Here is a 21,218-nt window from a genome sequence, read left to right as displayed (position 1 = left end):
AAGTTTGAGAAAATAACTTGACAGAAGATAACAGCAAGAATATTACTCGCAGATTATTGCTACTTAGCTGCTAGCTACTGCAGGTTCCACTTTACTGGCAGGTTCAAAAACGTAAAAGCCCCGATTTACCTTTATTTGTGGTCGCACCAGTTTCTCACACAAATGCCCCTTCGTCTGCATGAAAAGCAAAATATGATTTAAAAAAAAAAAAAAAAAAAATCCCTTTAGTCGCAGTTATCTGAATGTCTGTATTCACCAGCATGCTTGTTTACTTTAATAGGTCACTTCCGGTAATATAACGGAAGTTGTTGTTGGGGATGGCTAATGTCATTTTTATTTTCTACTAGTGGTCACAGTCAGAAACATTAACCTTGTTTTATCCAATGGAGAAAATGAATGAATTCATTTGGATTTTTTTTTTAAGGATGCATCGTTTGTTTTAAGCAATACAAAGCCCATGTAATGTTTTCGACGTATATGTACATGAGTTTTACCGCCATCCAGTGGTCACAATGAAGAACTGCAACAGATTAAATTTGTCAAGCTACTGTAAATGTAGACGGTACAACCCTTTCCTGTGAGTACTTTTAGATAATAAAGACCCAACTTAACGTTATCAGAAGTGAAGTAACAGAACAGTCATAAAATAATAATTTATATAGTAATGCACTTTGGTGAACCGTTGTGACAGGCAAGGTCTGGTCTTACGAGTTTAATGATGTCAGACAGCGACAACCAATGCTAGTTTTCGGTAGCTTTTCTAACTATGCTAAAGATATTTAAACCCCATTCATCCAAACTTATAATACACTACATCTAACCGAAATGTCCAGCTTGAGGTGTGGGGTTTGAAAGAAGTGGGCATCTACAAGGCAAGAGGGGGTTTAATAGCAGACACTTGAGTTGCAGTATAGGAAATGTAGGATCCAGTGGTTTTGGAGCTTGATGCAAACTAGAGACACAAAGGCAGGACATCTTGGCCTCTTCTACTTTTGACCATCTCTTTTTAAAAGTCTTTCTCTTGTGAGTCCCCAAACTTAACTGAGGTGCAATACTAAATTGTGGCAGTTCTCCTTCAAGGCACCAGATCACATACAAACAGAGGAACAGTCGACTGAGAGTCCCTGTGAAACCTGGTTTTAGAAATCATTTCAAATACATCAGAAGTCACAATCTGTAACTGGATTTAACTGCTGCCTGCATTTGATGTCATCTGTGACTGAAAACATACATGCTGGGAAACTGGGATAGAAAAATGATCAGTCAGAGAACAGAAGCGTGACACCTATGTGCAGACAATGAAGCAGAAAGCTTAAGAGCCATGTGGGATTTTCTTATCAGGTTGAGACAAAGTCAAATAAACATAAGGTGACTTTCAAGTGTTATCAAATAGAAACAGTTAGGAAAAAGACTTTACTAGGTAACATGGATCAGATACAAAAGGTGGGGTCTTCTACAAACAGTTGTCAGGTCTCAAAGGTGGAAATTAAAACTTTTTCATTTGAGAAACAGTAAAAAAAAACATGGTGTTTCAATAGATATGATGTAGTTATTTTTATTATAATCATTAATAACATGAAAGGTTAAACTCAAAAGGTGTTTTTGTGTCGTCTCTGAATGATTAGTTTAATAAATGAAAACTTGTTTAACAGGATTTTCAGATTTAAGTTTTAGAAATGAATTACACAGGTTAAAGAAATATACCCTCCATTCTTTGTTGTAAAAAGTCGATCATCTGACAACACGTCTCTCATCAATCTTCTCACTCATCTTTCCATGATCACTGAACATCAGAAGTTCAGATTCATATGTATTTTCATTTAATAAAACTTCAAAATATTCATTAATATTGATACATGCATGACTTTCATAATTTCTGTCTCTTCAAAAACAAACAAAAAAACATTGTGTTCTGCTTTACGTTCATTTGAACTTTTTTCTTATCAAGAAATTCACACTTATAAACTTTGTAGTTTTTATGCCTCTCTCATTCTCTAAATTCCTATTATTCTTCTGTATTGTATAGGAGTTTGATTCAAGAATAGTTACATGAAAACAAGTGTCATCATTTTCAGCTGAGTAGTTGTGTTGTTGACTCACAGTTTGTACATTTCATCCAGACTTTTAATCGCTTCTTCTTTACTGTATTTTCTCCACTCGCTGGGAATTTCTCCTCTGTCCTGGAATTTTAATTCATAGTGGTCTTCCAGTTGTTTTTGAAATCGACACACAAACCATTTCCAGTATGTCAGTTTGGACTCATCAGGGGTAATTCTCCAGTCAGCAAACCTTGGTCCAGCAGTTCGATACTGTTTAAATGGAATGAGCTTATCTGAATGTGAATCGGGGTAAAATTTTCCATCACTTGCAACATTTGTTGTGCAGAAATCAACTTCCAGTTCCACTGTGCCTCTATAGTGCCATCCATTGATCCCAGAGGGGCGATGAAAAGGGACACTGTGCTTTTCAGGACTGTGATCTTCCATGGTGTTGGTGCAAACAGCTGCACAGAATGGACACGTTACCCAGCAGCACTTGCACAGCTGATCGATGAGGATTTGATCAGGCTTCTGTCTGAACTCATTCATCTTATTCAGTGAGAGGTTGTTCATCTCCTTCATGATGGGTTCAAGTCCTTTCTCTATCTCTTCTTTAAGAAACTCAAAACTGTTTATGTCTCTGAAGTTTTCAGGACAAACGGCATCAAATGTCAGATCATCTCTCAGAGAACTGGTAAATTCCTCCAGCCACATGTCTGTGTCTCCTCTCTGGGTTTTGACTTTCTCTGTTGCAGTAAATAAAGCCTGACTCACATGTTGCTTGATGTCTTCAACATTTTTCTTGAGTATATCCCGAGCTTTATCTTTGTGTGATGTGAAGATGTATTTCTCTACTTCCTCTTTTATAAAACTCTCCACATGTTTCCTTGCTTGACGGATGTAGGTGATGAAACCACTGAAGTCCTCTTTCTCTGCCAGTGACTTCAACACATGTTTCTCCAGGTTCAGTCTGTTTTCATTGAATGCTGGGAAACTGCACCTCATCTCTCCAGCTAGATCAATGGCAGTCTTGTTACAGACAGCCTCAACAGTGGAAACCTTCAATTTTCCACAGATCAGTTCACAGAGTACAACAGCAGAAGAGTTTCCTTTACAGAAGCTTCTGAAAATCTTGTTATATTGATGCCTTTTGCTTTCTAAATGAGAATGTGCATCATTCTTCTTTTTGAATTTCTCGTGGGACTCTGAAAGCCAAGTCCCTGCTCTGTCAAACACATACAGTAAGAGTTCGACTGTAAACTTCTTCTTCAGAGCAAATTTCCGCTCTGATTCAAATTCTTTCACTTTCTCTTTGACATTTTTGGCAACTTCTTGCAAGTAAGTTGGACTGTAACCTGTTGTAGCTACAGGTTTGTTCTTGATTATATCAAGTGACTGTTTTTCAACATCATCAATCAGGGATCTGATCAGTTGTTGATCTTCATGCTGAAGAGTCCCCTTAATGTAACTCAATACTTTTGTACCTGTTTCTGAAACCAAGTCAACAAATTGTCTGAGTTTCCCCTTTTCTCTTTTGTCCTTTTCCCTCTCTTGAGGCTGTTGCCTTTCGTCACAAAGCTCCTGATACTTGGTGAGTGTCACATAATGAGAGTAATCACCAGCCTCTGATATGTTTTTGTATCTGCCACTGTTTTTGGATTCATCAATAAGAGCCCATTCAAAACCAAGCTCATGAAGGATAGTTGACTGATCTTCCTCCAAGTTGATGTCTTCAATAGGTTTTGTATCTGCAGTTAGTTCTCTCACCCAGTCTCTCCAAACAGAGTCAAACTGCTGTTTAAGTTCCTCTTCATCTTGTGTCTTGTCTTTTAACTGATGAGCGAGCTCTTTGCTCTTCTGTAGCAGCTTGTTCTCAAACTCTGTCTTCTGATCATCAAGCTTTTTACAAGCCTTCTTCTGCTGGATAACTTCATCCAGTTTTCTTTTCACTCCTCTCACCAGTTCTTCATGAAACTGCTTGATTTTGCTTTCAAATGTGCCTCGCCACTGAACCAACATTTCTTTGTCTCTGTCATCATCAAAGTGCTTTGACATTTCTTTTTGGATTTCTCCATATGTTTGGCTCATTTCTTTAGAAAGATAACTGAGCTCAACCTTTTCAAGATCTCCATTTGCAATTCTGGTATGAAGCTGGTTTTCAATGGTCAACATGTTGCTCCTCAGAGCCCAGGTCCAGTTCCTGTACTGAACCTCAAGGTTTCTGTACACTTTAATTTCAAGAGTGTTTTTGAAACTGAAAACAAAGTTTTCGTTCAACAGGGCATTCCACAGGTCGTGAATCTTGCTTTTGAACTGTGACAGAGTAATCCCAGCAGACTGTGAAGCTTTAGAGAGGATGAAGTTCTTCAGCTCTTGGATGCTCTCACTATAACCTGGATTTGGAGGAGCCATAGGTGGACTTCCCTCCCAAAGCTGGGCAAAGTATTTCACATCTTTTTGCACATCAAATGCAATGATGTCACTGAAACACTCTGCATCACAAACCTCCTCTTTGGCAGCTAGTTGGGTCATCTGGTCCAGTTTTTCTTGCAGGCGTCTCTTTCCCTCCATGTTTTTCTGTGCAGCTGCAATATCTGTCACATTCTGGTGAACAAACACACAACTTGGAGAAAGTTTGACTTTCTTCATCCTCATGAAAGCCTGAACAACAGTCTGCAGAACATCTTGCATCTCAGCTGGATTCTCTCCAAAGATGTTGATCAATGTCATGTTTCCCAGACCAACAACAAATGTTGCCATTTCATTGTCGTGGTTAAGAGCGGCGTTACCTGCTAATTCAAGAGCACGCAGTCCTTCAGTGTCCACCACCAGCACATAGTCAAACTTAAAGTCTCTCTTCATCTCCTCTGACACTTTGATCAGCTGCATGAAGGCACCCTTAGTGCATCTGCCAGCACTCACTGCAAACTGCACCCCAAACATGGCATTCAGCATTGTTGATTTTCCACTGCTTTGTACGCCCAAAACTGACAACACAAACACTCTCTGGTCACCCAGTCTCTTGATGACTTCCTTTAAAAGAGTAGAGATCCATGTCAAAGGCACATGACCTGCATCACCATCCATCAGCTCCATGGGGTGTCCTGATATCATCAGCTCTGCAGCCAGATCAGGGTATTTAGACCAGTCAGTCCGACTCCTCTTTGTTTGTTTCTGCAGAGATTCATGGGCTTCATAGATCTGCCCCATTTCTCTAAAGATGTGCTCCAAGCCAAAAGTTGCTGACTGTAGTTTTGTTGATATTTGTTCAAGCACAGTTTGTTTTCTTTTTAACAGATCAGATTTGTCATGTTTCTTCCTCAGAGCCAAGACCTCAGACCACTTCTTATCATAGCTTTGGAGAATTGACGTGAGATTGTCTGTGGAGAGGGCGTCTATTAAGATCTGAGTCCATTTCAGGAAATACTCTTTGTCTGTTGATGGCAAAGATGAGAGACTTTCAATGAACAACTTCACCAGTTCACTACAGGAAGCATCACATTGTTCTTTTCGTATTTTCATCAGTTCCTGTTCCTTTTCACTTTTGTCCTTCTCAACGTTTCCTTTGAGGTGATACAGTTCTTTCTTTATTCTGCACCACTCATGCCACAGTCGGCCATGACAAGGGAGGAATTTATCTTTGATTTCTGAAACTTCCATCCCCTGAAGTAAATTCACTGTTTTCATAGCAGCAGATTTTCCTTTTTGGCAGACTGTGCCTTCTTCATCCACTCTGATCCCAGAGACCTCGGCCATGGTTTCAAGCTGGAAGGACGTTTGTGATCCAGACAAGATCTTTCTAATGATCCTTTTCAGTTCTTTAGAAACATCTGACTGGCTTCTGTCTTTTAGACCCATTTTGTATTTTCCCTTTTTTATCTGAACTGCACCACAATCATTATCAGTAATGAGACAAATCAGAGGCTTTGGAGACTTCAGAAGATCTGAGATAACAGACCAACTTTTGTCGCCTTTTTCCAGAGTTGGTAACAGAACAACATTGACTGAAGATTTTTCAGTCAGTATTGTACGCTGTTTTTCATTCGACAGAGCATCACCATGAAGATTACAGAAGGCAGTGCAGTCAGTGAAAGCATCATTGGGTTTTCCAGCAGGACAGTACCAGGCAATCTCTGCCACACCATCCATCAAAAGGCGAGATCTGGTGCTACCTGGGCAGTTTCTGTGGAAGAAGGTGTTGTGACGCTCGTTGATCAAAGTGTTCATCAGCTGAGATTTAGACACTGACAGTGAACCCAGGTGGAAAAATGACACCATGGGTGTCTCAGCTTTGCAGATGGGTGAACTCTTCATGGTGACAATGTTTGAATCACCTTTGACTTGAGTTATCTTCCAGGTTTTTCTTATTTGTCTGAATGTCCACAGAGGACACTCAACATCCAGTGTGACTGGGTCAGGAACAAGCAAAGGTAAGGCGTACTGACACTGTGACAGCTTTGTCATCATGTTCTGCTTAAGGAAGCTGTCTGAGCAGTGAAATACTGCCATTTGAACGTCCATCGGATGAACATGAGTCTGATCTGATTGATCACAGTCAACGTTGATGCTAAAAAGAGCATCAAAGTCACTGTCATCTATCTCAACAGTTTCAGACTCTGCAACAGGATTTGAATGGCTCACCTCATCACTGTCTTCTGTGTCAACAGCTTCAGACTCTGCAACAGGATTTGAATGGCTCACCTCAGCACTGTCTTGTCTTACAGGAATATATCTGGCTCTGTAGTCTAACATCATCAACCTCTGAAGAAAAGTATGAGCTAGATCTTCCTCAGATGTTTCATGGTCCTGTTTCACTGGTGGAACTATTTTAAGAAAATCTGCTGGAGACAACTTCTGTTTGTCTTGAAGGTGAAGTCTGTGAAGCAACGTTTCAAGTTCTCTTTGATACTCCATGTTTCTATTTTTCTCTCCAGAAATCTTCACTGACTGCTGTAAAGTATAAATAGAACAAATTTATTGTATGTAAAGAAATGGTTATAAAGAAAAAAGTCCTCACGTTTTTGTGAAATAAATTTGTATTTTCTGACCTTATCACCTTTTCCACTCATATCCACATCTGAGGTGCCTGCAAGACAACAATGAGCCATAGTTGAATCAATAGTTTTCTAATGTTCACTGTAAATGATAAGTTAGTTAGTAATTAGTTCCAGTTTTGACTATTATTGTAAGATAATCTTTTTCATTAAAAAATGATTTTCTCACATGTTGCAGATGGAACAGACTTGATTTCAGACTCTCCTCCTCTCGTTGTGTTGTCATTCTTCTTGGAGTGTTTTCCATCATTAACTGAGTCACACTGAGAAAACAGGTCATTTAATTTCATCTTAAAATAAATATGTAACAACCCTTTAGATTAAGAACACAGTTGTACACTATTTAGAGTACAACAAAACCAAAAATAAAAGGGAACCAATGTGCAGAAACTAAATGCTGTAAAATAGGTTTGTATTTTAGGGAAAAGAAAGTAAACTCTTCAGTAAAAGTATCTTCAGCTTCAATCATCCAGTGTCAAACCAGGAGCTCTGTGGAGTCAAACACTGTCAAAGTCTAAAGTAAAAAGGCAAAAGCTCCAATCCTTAGCTTTGGTTACACGTGTTCGATGTAGAATTTCACCTTAACTTGTAAAAAATAAGAAGCATTGAAAAAGAAATGTTGCTGTAAGACATTGACTACAAAGAATCGAAAGATCTCACCTTTACCTGTGTTGTAGCTGCTCTTTCGTCCGGCTGATCTACTAAAACTGTCCTCTCCTCTGGCTGATCTACTGAAGCTGTCATCTCGTCCGACCTATCTTCTATAGCTGCTCTCTCCTCCGGCTGATCTTCTGTAGCTGCTCTCTCCTCCAGCTGATCTTCTGTAGCTGCTCTCTCCTCCAGCTGATCTTCTGTAGCTGCTCTTTCGTCCGGCTGATCAGTAGCTTCTCTCTCCACCAGCTGATCTACTGAAGGTATTATCTTGTCTGGCTGATCTAAAGTAGCTTCTCTCTCCTCCAGCTGATCTGTAGCTTCTCTCTCCTCCGGCTGATCTACTGTAGCTTCTCTCTCCTCCAGGTGATCTACTGTAGCTGCTCTCTCCTCCAGGTGATCTACTGTAGCTGCTCTTTCATCCGGCTGATTTGTAGCTGCTCTCTCCTCTGGCTGATCTTTTGTAGCTGCTCTCTCCTCCAGCTGATCTTCTGTAGCTGCTCTCTCCTCTAGGTGATCTTCTGTAGCTGCTCTCTCCTCCAGCTGATCTTCTGTAGCTGCTCTCTCCTCTAGGTGATCTACTGTAGCTGCTCTCTCCTCCAGCTGATCTTCTGTAGCTGCTCTTTCGTCCGGCTGATCAGTAGCTTCTCTCTCCACCAGCTGATCTACTGAAGGTATCATCTTGTCTGGCTGATCTAAAGTAGCTTCTCTCTCCTCCAGCTGATCTGTAGCTTCTCTCTCCTCCAGGTGATCTACTGTAGCTGCTCTCTCCTCCGGCTGATCTTCTGTAGCTGCTCTTTCATCCGGCTGATCTGTAGCTGCTCTCTCCTCCGGTTGATCTACTGAAGCTGCTCTCTCCTCCGGCTGATCTGTAGCTGCTCTCTCCTCTGGCTGATCTTTTGTAGCTGCTCTCTCCTCCAGGTGATCTTCTGTAGCTGCTCTCTCCTCTAGGTGATCTTCTGTAGCTGCTCTCTCCTCCAGCTGATCTTCTGTAGCTGCTCTCTCCTCTAGGTGATCTACTGTAGCTGCTCTCTCCTCCAGCTGATCTTCTGTAGCTGCTCTTTCGTCCGGCTGATCAGTAGCTTCTCTCTCCACCAGCTGATCTACTGAAGGTATCATCTTGTCTGGCTGATCTAAAGTAGCTTCTCTCTCCTCCAGCTGATCTGTAGCTTCTCTCTCCTCCAGCTGATCTTCTGTAGCTGCTCTTTCATCCGGCTGATCTGTAGCTGCTCTCTCCTCCGGTTGATCTACTGAAGCTGCTCTCTCCTCCGGCTGATCTGTAGCTGCTCTCTCCTCTGGCTGATCTTTTGTAGCTGCTCTCTCCTCCAGGTGATCTACTGTAGCTTCTCTCTCCTCCGGCTGATCTTCTGTAGCTTCTCTTTCGTCCGGCTGATCAGTAGCTTCTCTCTCCACCAGCTGATCTACTGAAGGTATCATCTTGTATGGCTGATCTAAAGTAGCTTCTCTTTCCTCCAGCTGATCTGTAGCTGCTCTCTCCTCTAGCTGATCTTCTGTAGCTGCTCTCTCCTCTGGCTGATCTGTAGCTGCTCTCTCCTCCAGCTGATTTTCTGTAGCTGCTCTCTCCTCCAGCTGATCTTCTGTAGCTGTTCTCTCCTCCAGGTGATCTACTGTAGCTGCTCTCTCCTCCAGGTGATCTACTGTAGCTGCTCTCTCCTCCAGCTGATCTACTGTAGCTGCTCTTTCATCCGGCTGATTTGTAGCTGCTCTCTCCTCTAGGTGATCTACTGTAGCTGCTCTCTCCTCCAGGTGATCTACTGTAGCTGCTCTCTCCTCCAGCTGATCTACTGTAGCTGCTCTTTCATCCGGCTGATTTGTAGCTGCTCTCTCCTCCAGCTGATCTACTGTAGCTGCTCTTTCATCCGGCTGATTTGTAGCTGCTCTCTCCTCCAGCTGATCTACTGTAGCTGCTCTCTCCTCCAGCTGATCTACTGTAGCTGTTCTTTCATCCGGCTGATTTGTAGCTGCTCTCTCCTCCGGCTGATCTTCTGTAGCTGCTCTTTTGTCCGGCTGATCTGTAGCTGCTCTCTCCTCCAGGTGATCTACTGCAGCTGCTCTCTCCTCCAGGTGATCTACTGTAGCTGCTCTCTCCTCCGGCTGATCTACTGAAACTTCTTTCTCCTCCGGCTGATCTTCTGTAGCTGCTCTCTCCTCTAGGTGATCTACTGTAGCTGCTCTCTCCTCCAGGTGATCTTCTGTAGCTGCTCTCTCCTCTAGGTGATCTACTGTAGCTGCTCTCTCCTCTGGCTGATCTACTGTAGCTGCTCTTTCGTCCGGCTGATCTACTGTAGCTGCTCTCTCCTCCGGCTGATCTTCTGTAGTTTCTTTATCCTCCGGCTGATCTACTGAAACTTCTTTCTCCTCCGGCTGATCTACTGAAGCTGCTCTCTCCTCCGGCTGATCTTCTGTAGCTGCTCTTTCGTCCGGCTGATCTTCTGTAGCTGCTCTTTCGTCTGGCTGATCTACTGTAGCTGCTCTCTCCTCCGGCTGATCTGTAGCTACTCTCTCCTCCGGCTGATCTTCTGAAGCTGCTGTTTCATCCGGCTGATCTACTGAAGCTTCTTTATCCTCCGGCTGATCTACTGAAGCTTCTTTATCCTCCGGCTGATCTACTGAAACTTCTTTCTCCTCCGGCTGATCTACTGTAGCTGCTCTCTCCTCTGGCTGATCTCCTGTAGCTGCTGTTTTCTGCGGCTGATCTACTGCAGGGTAATATAATAACAAGCAGATTGCAGGATCAAATTTAAGAGTAATAGTTTCTGGTCAGTTAACTCAGGTTAAATAAAATCTATTTGTAAAAAATTATGTTAACGTAAAAATATATATACAGTATATTTACAATGTTCATTATTCAATAAGACATATGTACTCACCATCAAATAGAGATAATATTGTTTGAATTTGAATTTTGCCGATATGCAATACAAAAATCAAGGAAACGTTCTTTGGTAACTGTTGAACTTTCACTATTTAGTTGGTTTATCTATTGAATAACACTATTTAAATTGTAGGATATGTCTGAGCAAAACGCAAGAGAGAGTGAAAGACAGTTTAGCTAATCAGCAGCTCTGACAAAAGGCTTCAGCTATTTTAAAGAGTAAAATTTTTTCAATTTGTCATAATGGGTGATATCAGTGCAGTAGGCGGTCCTTCAATGTGGCCCAGGACACATTTGCGTTAACATTGCTGAAAGAATTTGAACACATGTGGTCCAGACCATCTCTGAATGTGGTCTGAGTGATCAAAGGCCAAATGCATCCTCTTGGGTGAGTTCACACCTTAACTAAGAGCTGTCCACTGGTGATTGGTTCACCTGAGACAGATGTTAATACCAGGTCTGAACAGGGCATTACAGGGCCCTATGTGATCAACAATATTAAGATCTCACCTTTTTGACTTTGATGAAACACTGAGGAATCCGTCTTTTCTTCTTGGTGGGATTTGTGGTCGAGGTGTTTGGTTGTATCTTTCTTCTCTGGATGTTCAGCTTCACCAGGTTCAGTCACTGAATCAGACTGAGAAAATAATTGATTTCATGTAACGATTAGTTCTCCAGGTTAGAGCCACTGAGATTAAAGTGTTTTCATCAGGAAATCAAAACTAAGAAAAGTGCATCATTCTGCAGCCACTGAAATGTTTCCAGGTTTGACCCAGTAAGATTCCTGTTGTAACTTTCACAATAAAGTGACCAAGGTGGTTATTCAGACGTGAGACCAGCGTGTTAAACTGTCATCACATTAATGTGAAGGTGTGCATGTCTGCTGGTGGATAATGTAAATAAAATGTAATGTAATAAAAAGCTTTCTTTGTTAAAGTTTTGTCAGGATAAAACAATTTAAAAGGTCTGATGTTTTGACAGTGTGGACACTGTGTGTGTTATGAAAAGTTTTATAATTTCAGATTTAGGGAAGGATTCTCTTGTGGTAAATGCTGATGTGACTTAGAAAAAAAAGGGGATACTGTGAGAATAAATACAGCTGTATGATGGTGACTGATCTTTACCTTGGTTTTAGCTGAACTTTCCTCGAGCTCATCTACTGACAGGTCATGTGAGAAAAAACAGATTGAACAGGATCAGCATAAAAACAATATGTGGTTTGTCAACAATTCTTAATTTATTAATGTTTATATTGTCAAATTTTCAAATTACCTTTGTCATCTGTCACAGATGATATTACAGACCCTCCTCCTCCTCCTCCTGCTGCTGCTGTGTTATCATGGTTCTCCACCTCCATCTCATCAGCTGCTCATCTTTATGTTCATAAGACAGAGCCATTCAGACAAATGTGATAATTAACTATCACTGGAAAGTGCATGTTATGTTCAAACCAATTCAGAAAATGATTTGATCAGGAAAATATAAAGTACAACGTCTAAAATAAAATATTTTGGTGAACACCTTGAAGATCTTGCACAATTCCTCCTTGTGAAAACCAAATATCACATAGACAAACTGTTCAACATCAAAAGTGAAAGTAGAAAAAGAAGAGAGCAGAAAGTAGAAAATATTTGACATTCCCCCTTCATACCTGAGGTCAAGCCAGCCGTCATGTGTGTTTCCGTGGTCAAACCAGTATTTCAAGTGGCCGATTTTGATTTGATCTTCCTACAGGTCATTTCCGGGAGTAATTCATGTGAAAGTCTTATTTTTACATATGAGATTGTATTTAAAAGTCATTTCCAGCAGCTTCCTAGAACTATGTCAGTGCGACTACTGTAAATGTTCGATAAATCACACACTCGAAATCCAGGAACAACTGGTTTGACCACGGAAATGTGAATGATGGCTGACTTGACCATAGTTTACACGATCATACTTCAAGAAGTATAACTTTCATCTGTGTTTTGTCTTATACTGTAATTAGCATATTTATGAATCACGTGTACAGTATCTGTGATTTAAACAAGTAGAGATGAATAGTGTACAAAATGTGAGCATGCCAGATTTCAGCTGTGAGTTCAACTCATGAAAAAAGATCAAATCTGACGTCAAGATAAAATAAACGTGTCTCTGCACAGCAAGCGTTCACAATAAAACCTCTTCCACACAGAGCAGTCATGATTTAAAGAACAAATATCACAGTAAGAAACTGAGGTTTGAGTTTAAAGAGTCAATGTCTGTTATAAAAACTGTACATACACTGATTTTTACATATTTACACAAACACATTATAGAAACGTACAAACTCACCTTTGTTTCGTGTTTTCTCAGCTCAGTCTGATCTGTGTAGATGAACCCGTCTTATTATGAATCCTAACTGTTGTTACTAGGCTTTATATACTGATCAGAGGATTTGATTCTTGGTCAGCCCCTCACAAACCCCTCCCCCCACCTGCTCTGAACAAATCAGATGTGATGTGAGAGGCGTGACGATCTGAGAAAGTGAAACTAAAACTAGTTGCTTATTCTGTGAGCCATCCATCCATTTTCTTCCGCTTATCCTCTAGTAGGGTCACTGGAGCCTATCCCAGTATCTTTTCAGGCGAGACAGGTCCCCAGTCCATCGCAGGGCAAATACATAGAGACATACATCCATTCACACTCACGGTCACACCTATGGTCAATCTAGTATCCAATTAGCCTAGTCGCCATTTGCATGTCTTTGGACTGTGGGAGGAAGCCGGAGTACATGCAAACTCCACGAAGAAGGATCCCGCATCCAAGCCGGGACTCGAACCCGGAACCTTCTTGCTGTGAGGCGACAGCGCTAACCACTAACCACTGAACCACCGTGCAGCCTCATACTGTGATGATTAGACTTAAAGGAAAGAAACAAATACAGTGTCGTCCATCTTGAAGCAATTATACATTGATGTTAATTTGATTGGAAGTATTTTAGGTTTTTGATATTGATTTTGATATATATTGTCTTCAAATAAAAGTGACAGCAATAAAGACACAAATCGTTTGTATTTTATTTTGGTAAGTCTTATTTTCTTATGGCAAGTAATGCAACAGTTGTTCTTCAGACAGTTTAGAACACTTAGGAATGACGTTCATTTGGACAGTAATGTATCTGACTTCATTCTAACTCTCATGTAAAATTAAATCACAAGTCTAATACCTATCTATCACCCCATTAACCACACTCAGTTATAACCCCACCCATCTGTATGCAAGCCCTTTCCTCCAAACCAGGAGAACAAAGACAACCAAGAACCAGTGAACTTCCTGAACTGTGGAAATAAACTCCTTAAACTGGATCCTGTTTAAATGTGGATGCCACATTAGATGTTCTGATCCAGCTGTCTGTGAAGAACAGCTGTTGTTATTGCACTGTGTTGATGATGAAAAGATATTTAGGTTAAAATAGATCAGATTTGGTTCAAATGTGACAGTGTTTTATAAAGGATATAAATTGTATAGTTTATGCTATGACAAGTTAAAATGCCTGAATTTGATGTCATCTGTGACTGAAAACATACATGCTGGGAAACTGGGATAGAAAAAGGATCAGTCAGAGAACAGAAGCGTGACACCTATGTGCAGACAACGTTATCACAACTGAACCAGGACTTGAACCCAAATGCAATACTCCAAGACAAAGTACAAATTATCAATATTTTAATAACAAAGTAGCAAAGAAAAATCACTCTTACCGAGGAATATATATTCAAAGTACCCAAATAAAAATCACTCACAGAGAGGAAAAACTGTAGAACAAAAAAAAAAAACTCTTTTGAGGAAAACCAACAAAGATTCAAGACACAGGCAAAGACTAAGTATCAAAATAATGTAAAGCAAGACCATGGCAAAAAACATAACACAGAATTCAAAACCTGACTTGGGATAACATGGCTGGCATGGTTCTCTGACATGACAAGACAAACTGGCACAGGACAAAGGGAAACACAGACTATATACACACACAAGGTAATGGGGAACAGGTGGAAACAATCAGGGTGGGGCAGACAATCAGACCAGTGGGAAACACACAAGGGAAAGGAGGAAGTTACCTGAAAGGAGAGGAGAGTTAGGTTTCAAAATAAAACAAGATGTCACGAGACAGACAAAACTAAACATAACTTTTCTAACTAACTACTAACGTTTCTTCTTGGACATGACAAACGTAGCAGAAAGGTTAAGAGCCATGTGGGATTTTCTTATCAGGTTGAGACAAAGTCAAATACACATAAGGTGATTTTCAAGTCTTATCAAATAGAAACAGTTAGGAAGAAGACTTTACTATGAACCATGGATCAGATACAAAAGGTGGGGTCTTCTACAAACAGATGTCAGGTCTCAAAGGTGGAAATTAAAACTTTGGCATTTGACAAACAAAAAAGAAACATGGTCTTTCAATAGATGTGATGTAGTTATTTTTATTATGTTAATTAATAACATGAAAGGTTAAAGTCAACACGTGTTTTTGTGTCGTCACTGAATGATCAGTTTCATAAATGATAAACTCTTTTAGAAATATTTTCCTCACATTGACAACAAAACAACAAAACTCATGCTGCTGTAGATATAATGACAGATTATTTTAAATGAAATTAACATAACACAGCTGAACACTTCAAATACATCTTCAACATAAAGCGTCCTGGATCAGTTCACATGATTCAACTTAAAATATAAAGACTTACAAAAATACAAACAGGCAAAACTTGTTTAACAGGATCTTCAGATTTAAGTTTTAGAAATGAATTACACAGGTTAAAGAAATATACCCTCCATTCTTTGTTGTAAGAAGTCGATCATCTGACAACGTGTCTCTCATCAACCTTCTCACTCATCTTTCCATGATCACTGAACTTCAGAAGTTCAGATTCATATGTTTTCATTTAATAAAATTTCAAAAATATTCATTAATACATGCATCATATTCATCATTTCTCTTTGTCTCTTCAAACAAAATAAATGGAAAGATAACATATTGTCTTCTGTTTCACCTTCATGGAAACATTTCTCTTCAGGAAGTTCACACTAACCATTTTTGTAGATGACATAGTGATTTAATATTAAAATCAACATATCTATTTTTGACTCACTCCATCCACCAGACTACTATTGCTGTTGTGTGCTCTTTTGTTATAAGTATTAATTCGAATAAAGCTATCAGACTTGTGTTTACTGTAAATTGTAATGATTAATTTACTGTCCACATTTATTATTCACAGACAGAAAAACCTGTCAATGATAAAATCAGTAAAACTGATGTTGTATACGAATTTGATTTATGAATAGTCACATGAAAACAAGTATCACCATTTTCAGCTGAGTAGTTGTGTTGTTCACTCACAGATTGTACATTTCATCCAGACTTTTAATCGCTTCTTCTTTACTGTATTTTCTCCACTCGCTGGGAATTTCTCCTCTGCCCTGGAATTTTAATTCATAGTGGTCTTCCAGTTGTTTTTGAAATTGACACACAAACCATTTCCAGTATGTTAGTTTGGACTCATCAGGAGTGATCTTCCACGCAGCATACTCATCCCCACCATTTGGGTACTGTTTAAAAGGAATGCTTTTATCTGAGTCACCATGGGGGTAAAATCTTCTATCACTTGCAACATTTGTTGTGCAGAAATCAACTTCCAGTTTCTTTGAGTTTCTATAGTGCCATCCTTTAATCCCAGAGGGGCGATGAAAAGGGACACAATGCTTTTCAGGACTGTGATCTTCCATGGTGTTGGTGCAAACAGCTGCACAGAATGGACACGTTACCCAGCAGCACTTGCACAGCTGATCGATGAGAATTTGATCAGGTTTCTGTCTAAAATCATTCATCTTATTCAGTGAGAGGTTGTTCATCTCCTCCATGATGGGTTCAAGGCTTTTCTCTATCTCTTCTTTAAGAAACTCAAAACTGTTTATGTCTCTGAAGTTTTGAGAACAAATGGCATCAAATGTCAGATCATCTCTCAGAGAACTGGTAAATTCCTCCAGCCACATGTCTGTGTTTCCTCTCTGGGTTTTGACTTTCTCTGTTGCAGTAAATAAAGCCAGACTCACATGTTGTTTCATGTCTTCAACATTTTTCTTGAGTATATCCTGAGCTTTATCTTTGTGTGATGTGAAGATGTATTTCTCTACTTCCTCTTTTATAAAACTCTCCACATGTTTCCTTGGTTGATGGATGTAGGTGATGAAACCACTGAAGTCCTCTTTCTCTGCCAGTGACTTCAACACATGTTTCTCCAGGTTCAGTCTGTTTTCATTGAATGCTGGGAAACTGCACTTCATCTCTCCAGCGAGATCAATGGCAGTCTTGTTACAGACAGCCTCAACAGTGGAAACCTTCAGTTTTCCACAGATCAGTTCTCCGAGTACAACAGCAGAAGAGTTTCCTTCATAGAAGCTTCTGAAAATGTTGTAATATTGATCCCTCTTGCTTTCTAAACGAGAACGTGCATCATCCTTTTTCTTGAATTTCTCATGGGACTCTGAAAGCCAAGTCCCTGCTCTGTCAAACACATACAGTAAGAGTTCAACTGTAAACTCCCTCTTCAGAGCAAATTTCCTCTCTGATTCAAATTCTGTCACTTTCTCTTTGACATTTTTGGCAACTTCTTGCAAGTAAGTTGGACTGTAGCCTGTTGTAGCTACAGGTTTGTTCTTGATTGTATCAAGTGACTGTTTTTCAAGATTATCAATCAGGGATCTGATCAGTTGTTGATCTTCTTGCTGAAAAATCCTCTTAATGTATGTCAATACTTTTGTACCTGTTTCTGAATGAAAGTTAATCAACCGTGTAGGGCTTCTCCGTCCTGTGTGCTCCTGATACTTGGTGAGTGCCACATAATGAGAGTAATCACCAGCCTCTGATATGTTTTTGTATCTGCCACTGCTTTTGGATTCATCAATAAGAGCCCATTCAAAACCAAGCTCATGAAGGATAGTTGATCGACCTTCCTCCAAGTTGATGTCTTCAATAGGTTTTGTATCTGCAGTTAGTTCTCTCACCCAGTCTCTCCAAACAGAGTCAAACTGCTGTTTAAGTTCCTCTTCATCTTGTGTCTTGTGTTTTAACTGATGAGCGAGCTCTTTGCTCTTCTGTAGCAGCTTGTTCTCAAACTCTGTCTTTTGATCATCAAGCTTTTTACAAGCCTTCTTATGCTGGATAACTTCATCCAGTTTTCTTTTCACTCCTCTCACCTGTTCATCATGAAACTCCTTGATTTTGCTCTCAAATGTGCCTCGCCACTGAACCAACATTTCTTTGTCTCTGTCACCATCAAAGTGCTTTGACATTTCTTTTTTGATTTCTCCATATGTTTGGCTAATTTCTTTAAAAAGATAACTGAGCTCAACTTTGTCAAGTTTTCCATTTTCAATTGTGTTGTACAACTGGTTTTCAATGGCCAACATGTTGCTCCTCAGAGCCCAGGTCCAGTTCCCGTACTGAACTTCAAGGTTTCTGTACACCTTAATTTCAAGTGTGTTTTTGAAACTGAAAACAAAGTTTTCGTTCAACAGGGCATTCCACAGGTCGTGAATCTTGCTTTTGAACTGTGACAGAGTAATCCCAGCAGACTGTGAAGCTTTAGAGAGAATGAAGTTCTTCAGCTCTTGGATGCTCTCACTATAACCTGGATTTGGAGGAGCCATAGGTGGACTTCCCTCCCAAAGCTGGGCAAAGTATTTCACATCTTTTTGCACATCAAATGCAATGATGTCACTGAAACACTCTGCATCACAAACCTCCTCTTTGGCAGCTAGTTGGGTCATCTGGTCCAGTTTTTCTTGCAGGCGTCTCTTTCCCTCCATGTTTTTCTCTGCAGCTGCAATATCTGTCACATTCTGGTGAACAAACACACAACTTGGAGAAAGTTTGACTTTCTTCATCCTCATGAAAGCCTGAACAACAATCTGCAGAACATCTTGCATGTCAGCTGGATTCTCTCCAAAGATGTTGATCAATGTCATGTTTCCCAGACCAACAACAAATGTTGCCATTTCATTGTCGTGGTTAAGAGCGGCGTTACCTGCTAATTCAAGAGCACGCAGTCCTTCAGTGTCCACCACCAGCACGTAGTCAAACTTAAAGTCTCTCTTCATCTCCTCTGACACTTTGATCAGCTGCATGAAGGCACCCTTGGTGCATCTGCCAGCATTCACTGCAAACTGCAACCCAAACATGGCATTCAGCATTGTTGATTTTCCACTGCTTTGTAAGCCCAAAACTGACAACACAAACACTCTCTGGTCACCCAGTCTCTTGATGACTTCCTCTAAAAGACTAGAGATCCATGTCAAAGGCACATGACCTGCATCACCATCCATCAGCTCCATGGGGTGTCCTGATATCATCAGCTCTGCAGCCAGCTCAGGGTATTTAGACCGGTCAGTGTGACCCCTCTTTGTTTGTTTCTGCAGAGATTCATAGGCTTCATAGATCTGCCCCATTTCTCTAAAGATGTGCTCCAAGCCAAAAGTTGCAGACTGTAGTTTTGTTGATATTTGTTCAAGCTCAGTCTGTTTTCTTTTTAACAGATCAGATTTGTCGTGTTTCTTTTTCAGATCCAAGACCTCAGACCACTTCTTATCATAGCTTTGGAGAATTGACATGAGATCGTCTGCGGAGAGGGCGTCTATTAAGATCTGAGTCCATTTCAGGAAATACTCTTTGTCTGTTGATGGCAAAGATGAGAGACTTTCAATGAACAACTTCACCAGTTCACTACAGGAAGCATCACATTGTTCTTGTCGTATTTTCATCAGTTCCTGTTGCTTTTCACTTTTCTCCTTCTCAACGTTTCCTTTGAGGTGATACAGTTCTCTCTTTATTCTGCACCACTCATGCCACAGTCGGCCATGACAAGGGAGGAATTTATCTTTGATTTCTGAAACATCCATCCCCTGAAGTAAATTCACTGTTTCCATAGCAGCAGATTTCCCTTTTTGGCAGACTGTGTCTTCTTCATCCACTCTGATTCCAGAGACCTCGGCCATGGTTTCAAGCTGGAAGGATGTTTGTGATCCAGACAAGATCTCACCAATGATTCTTTTCAGTTCTTCAGAAACATCTGACTGGCTTCTGTCTTTTAGACCCATTTTATATTTTCCCTTTTTCATCTGAACTGCACCACAATCATTATCAGTAATGAGACAAATCAGAGGCTTTGGAGACTTCAGAAGATCTGAGATAACAGCCCAACTTTTGTCACCTTTTTTCAGAGTTGGTAACAGAACAACATTGACTGAAGATATTTCAGTCAGTATCTTACGCTGTTTTTCAATCGACAGAGCATCACCATGAAGATTACAGAAGGCAGTGCAGTCAGTGAAGGCATCGTTGGGTTTTCCAGCAGGACAGTACCAGGCAATCTCTGCCACACCATCCATCAAAAGGCGAGATCTGGTGCTACCTGGGCAGTTTCTGTGGAAGAAGGTGTTGTGACGCTCGTTGATCAAAGTGTTCATCAGCTGAGATTTAGACACTGACAGTGAACCCAGGCGGAAAAATGACACCATCGGTGTCTCAGCTTTGCAGATGGGCAAACTCTTCATGGTGACAATGTTTGAATCACCCTTGACTTGAGTTATCTTCCAGGTTTTTCTTATTTGTCTGAATGTCCACAGAGGACACTCAACATCCAGTGTGACTGGGTCAGGAACAAGCAAAGGTAAGGCGTACTGACACTGTGACAGCTTTGTCATCATGTTCTGCTTAAGGAAGCTGTCTGAGCAGTGAAATACTGCCATTTGAACGTCCATCGGATGAACATGAGTCTGATCTGATTGATCACAGTCAACGTTGGTGCTAAAAAGAGCATCAAAGTCACTGTCTTCTGTATCAACAGTTTCAGACTCTGCAACAGGATTCGAGTGGCTCACCTCAGCACTGTCTTGTCTTACAGGAATATATCTGGCTCTGTAGTCTAACATCATCAACCTCTGAAGAAAAGTATGAGCTAGATCTTCCTCAGATGTTTCATGGTCCTGTTTCACTGGTGGAACTATTTTAAGTAAATCTGCTGGAGACAACTTCTGTTTGTCTTGAAGGTGAAGTCTGTGAAGCAGTCTATCCATATCAATGTGTAAGGTACCTACAGGAAAACAACGAACCAGATCAATGTATTATTCAACCTAATGTTCCCTTTATATTGAATGTTAAAAGTTTAGTTAGTACTACTTTGATTGCTTCCTCTAGTAATAGATTAAATTATTAAAAATGTTACCTTTCTCTTTGGTTGCTGATGGTATTAGAGATTTGATTTCAGATTCTCCTTCCACTGTTGTGCTGTCATCTTTTCTCTCTGAGTGTTCAGCATCACCAGAGTCATTCACTGGATCACACTAAGAAAACAAGTGATTTTATATAACTTTTAGTTCACTAGTTTAGAATTGTTGGGTAAAGTAAGTGATGACCAAAAACTGTCAAAAAGGCTGTCAGCAGCTTTAAGACTGTGGGGACTGAGTAGTTTACCACTGGCCAGCAGAGGGTGCGCCTCCTGTATTCTGCCTAGTGACACAAAAAAGAAAAGAGACCGGCCTGCCAGCAGCACT

The 21,218-nt window shown here is 40.4% G+C and overlaps 2 protein-coding genes across 3 annotated transcripts; both read right to left on the bottom strand.

Annotated features, from left to right (window-relative positions):
- Positions 1 to 2,078: 2,078 nt before the first annotated feature.
- On the bottom strand, positions 2,079 to 6,985 carry LOC130184524 (interferon-induced very large GTPase 1-like). 2 transcript variants are annotated; one of them, XM_056400474.1, is made up of 2 exons: positions 6,681 to 6,985; positions 2,079 to 6,638 (listed from the first exon to the last, which is right to left on the bottom strand). In XM_056400474.1, exons 1-2 carry the CDS (start codon positions 6,951 to 6,953, stop codon positions 2,097 to 2,099), a joined length of 4,815 nt encoding a protein of 1,604 aa, XP_056256449.1. In that variant the 5' UTR covers positions 6,954 to 6,985; the 3' UTR covers positions 2,079 to 2,096. The 2 variants fall into 2 exon arrangements, with proteins under 2 accessions (XP_056256449.1, XP_056256448.1); XM_056400473.1 differs by having other exon boundaries at positions 2,079 to 6,680; positions 6,741 to 6,985.
- An 8,086-nt stretch (positions 6,986 to 15,071) lies between these two features.
- LOC130185094 (interferon-induced very large GTPase 1-like) lies at positions 15,072 to 20,741 on the bottom strand. The gene has a single exon (XM_056401344.1). It carries the CDS (start codon positions 20,739 to 20,741, stop codon positions 16,005 to 16,007), a length of 4,737 nt encoding a protein of 1,578 aa, XP_056257319.1. The 3' UTR covers positions 15,072 to 16,004.
- Between the last annotated feature and the right edge of the window lie 477 nt (positions 20,742 to 21,218).

This window comes from Seriola aureovittata, chromosome 17, assembly GCF_021018895.1.
Source record: "Seriola aureovittata isolate HTS-2021-v1 ecotype China chromosome 17, ASM2101889v1, whole genome shotgun sequence".
Classification (NCBI taxonomy): domain Eukaryota; kingdom Metazoa; phylum Chordata; class Actinopteri; order Carangiformes; family Carangidae; genus Seriola; species Seriola aureovittata.
Note: the sequence above shows the minus strand (reverse complement) of the source record. Positions and strands in the feature narration are given on the sequence as shown.

Coding starts and splice junctions, on each gene's coding strand:
- LOC130184524 (XM_056400474.1), bottom strand. CDS start 6,953: ATGGAGTATCAAAGAGAACTTGAAACGTTGCTTCACAGACTTCACCTT. Junction 6,639..6,680: donor ACACAGAAGACAGTGATGAG/GTGAGCCATTCA, acceptor GAAACTGTTGAG/ATAGATGACAGTGACTTTGA.
- LOC130185094 (XM_056401344.1), bottom strand. CDS start 20,741: ATGGATAGACTGCTTCACAGACTTCACCTTCAAGACAAACAGAAGTTG.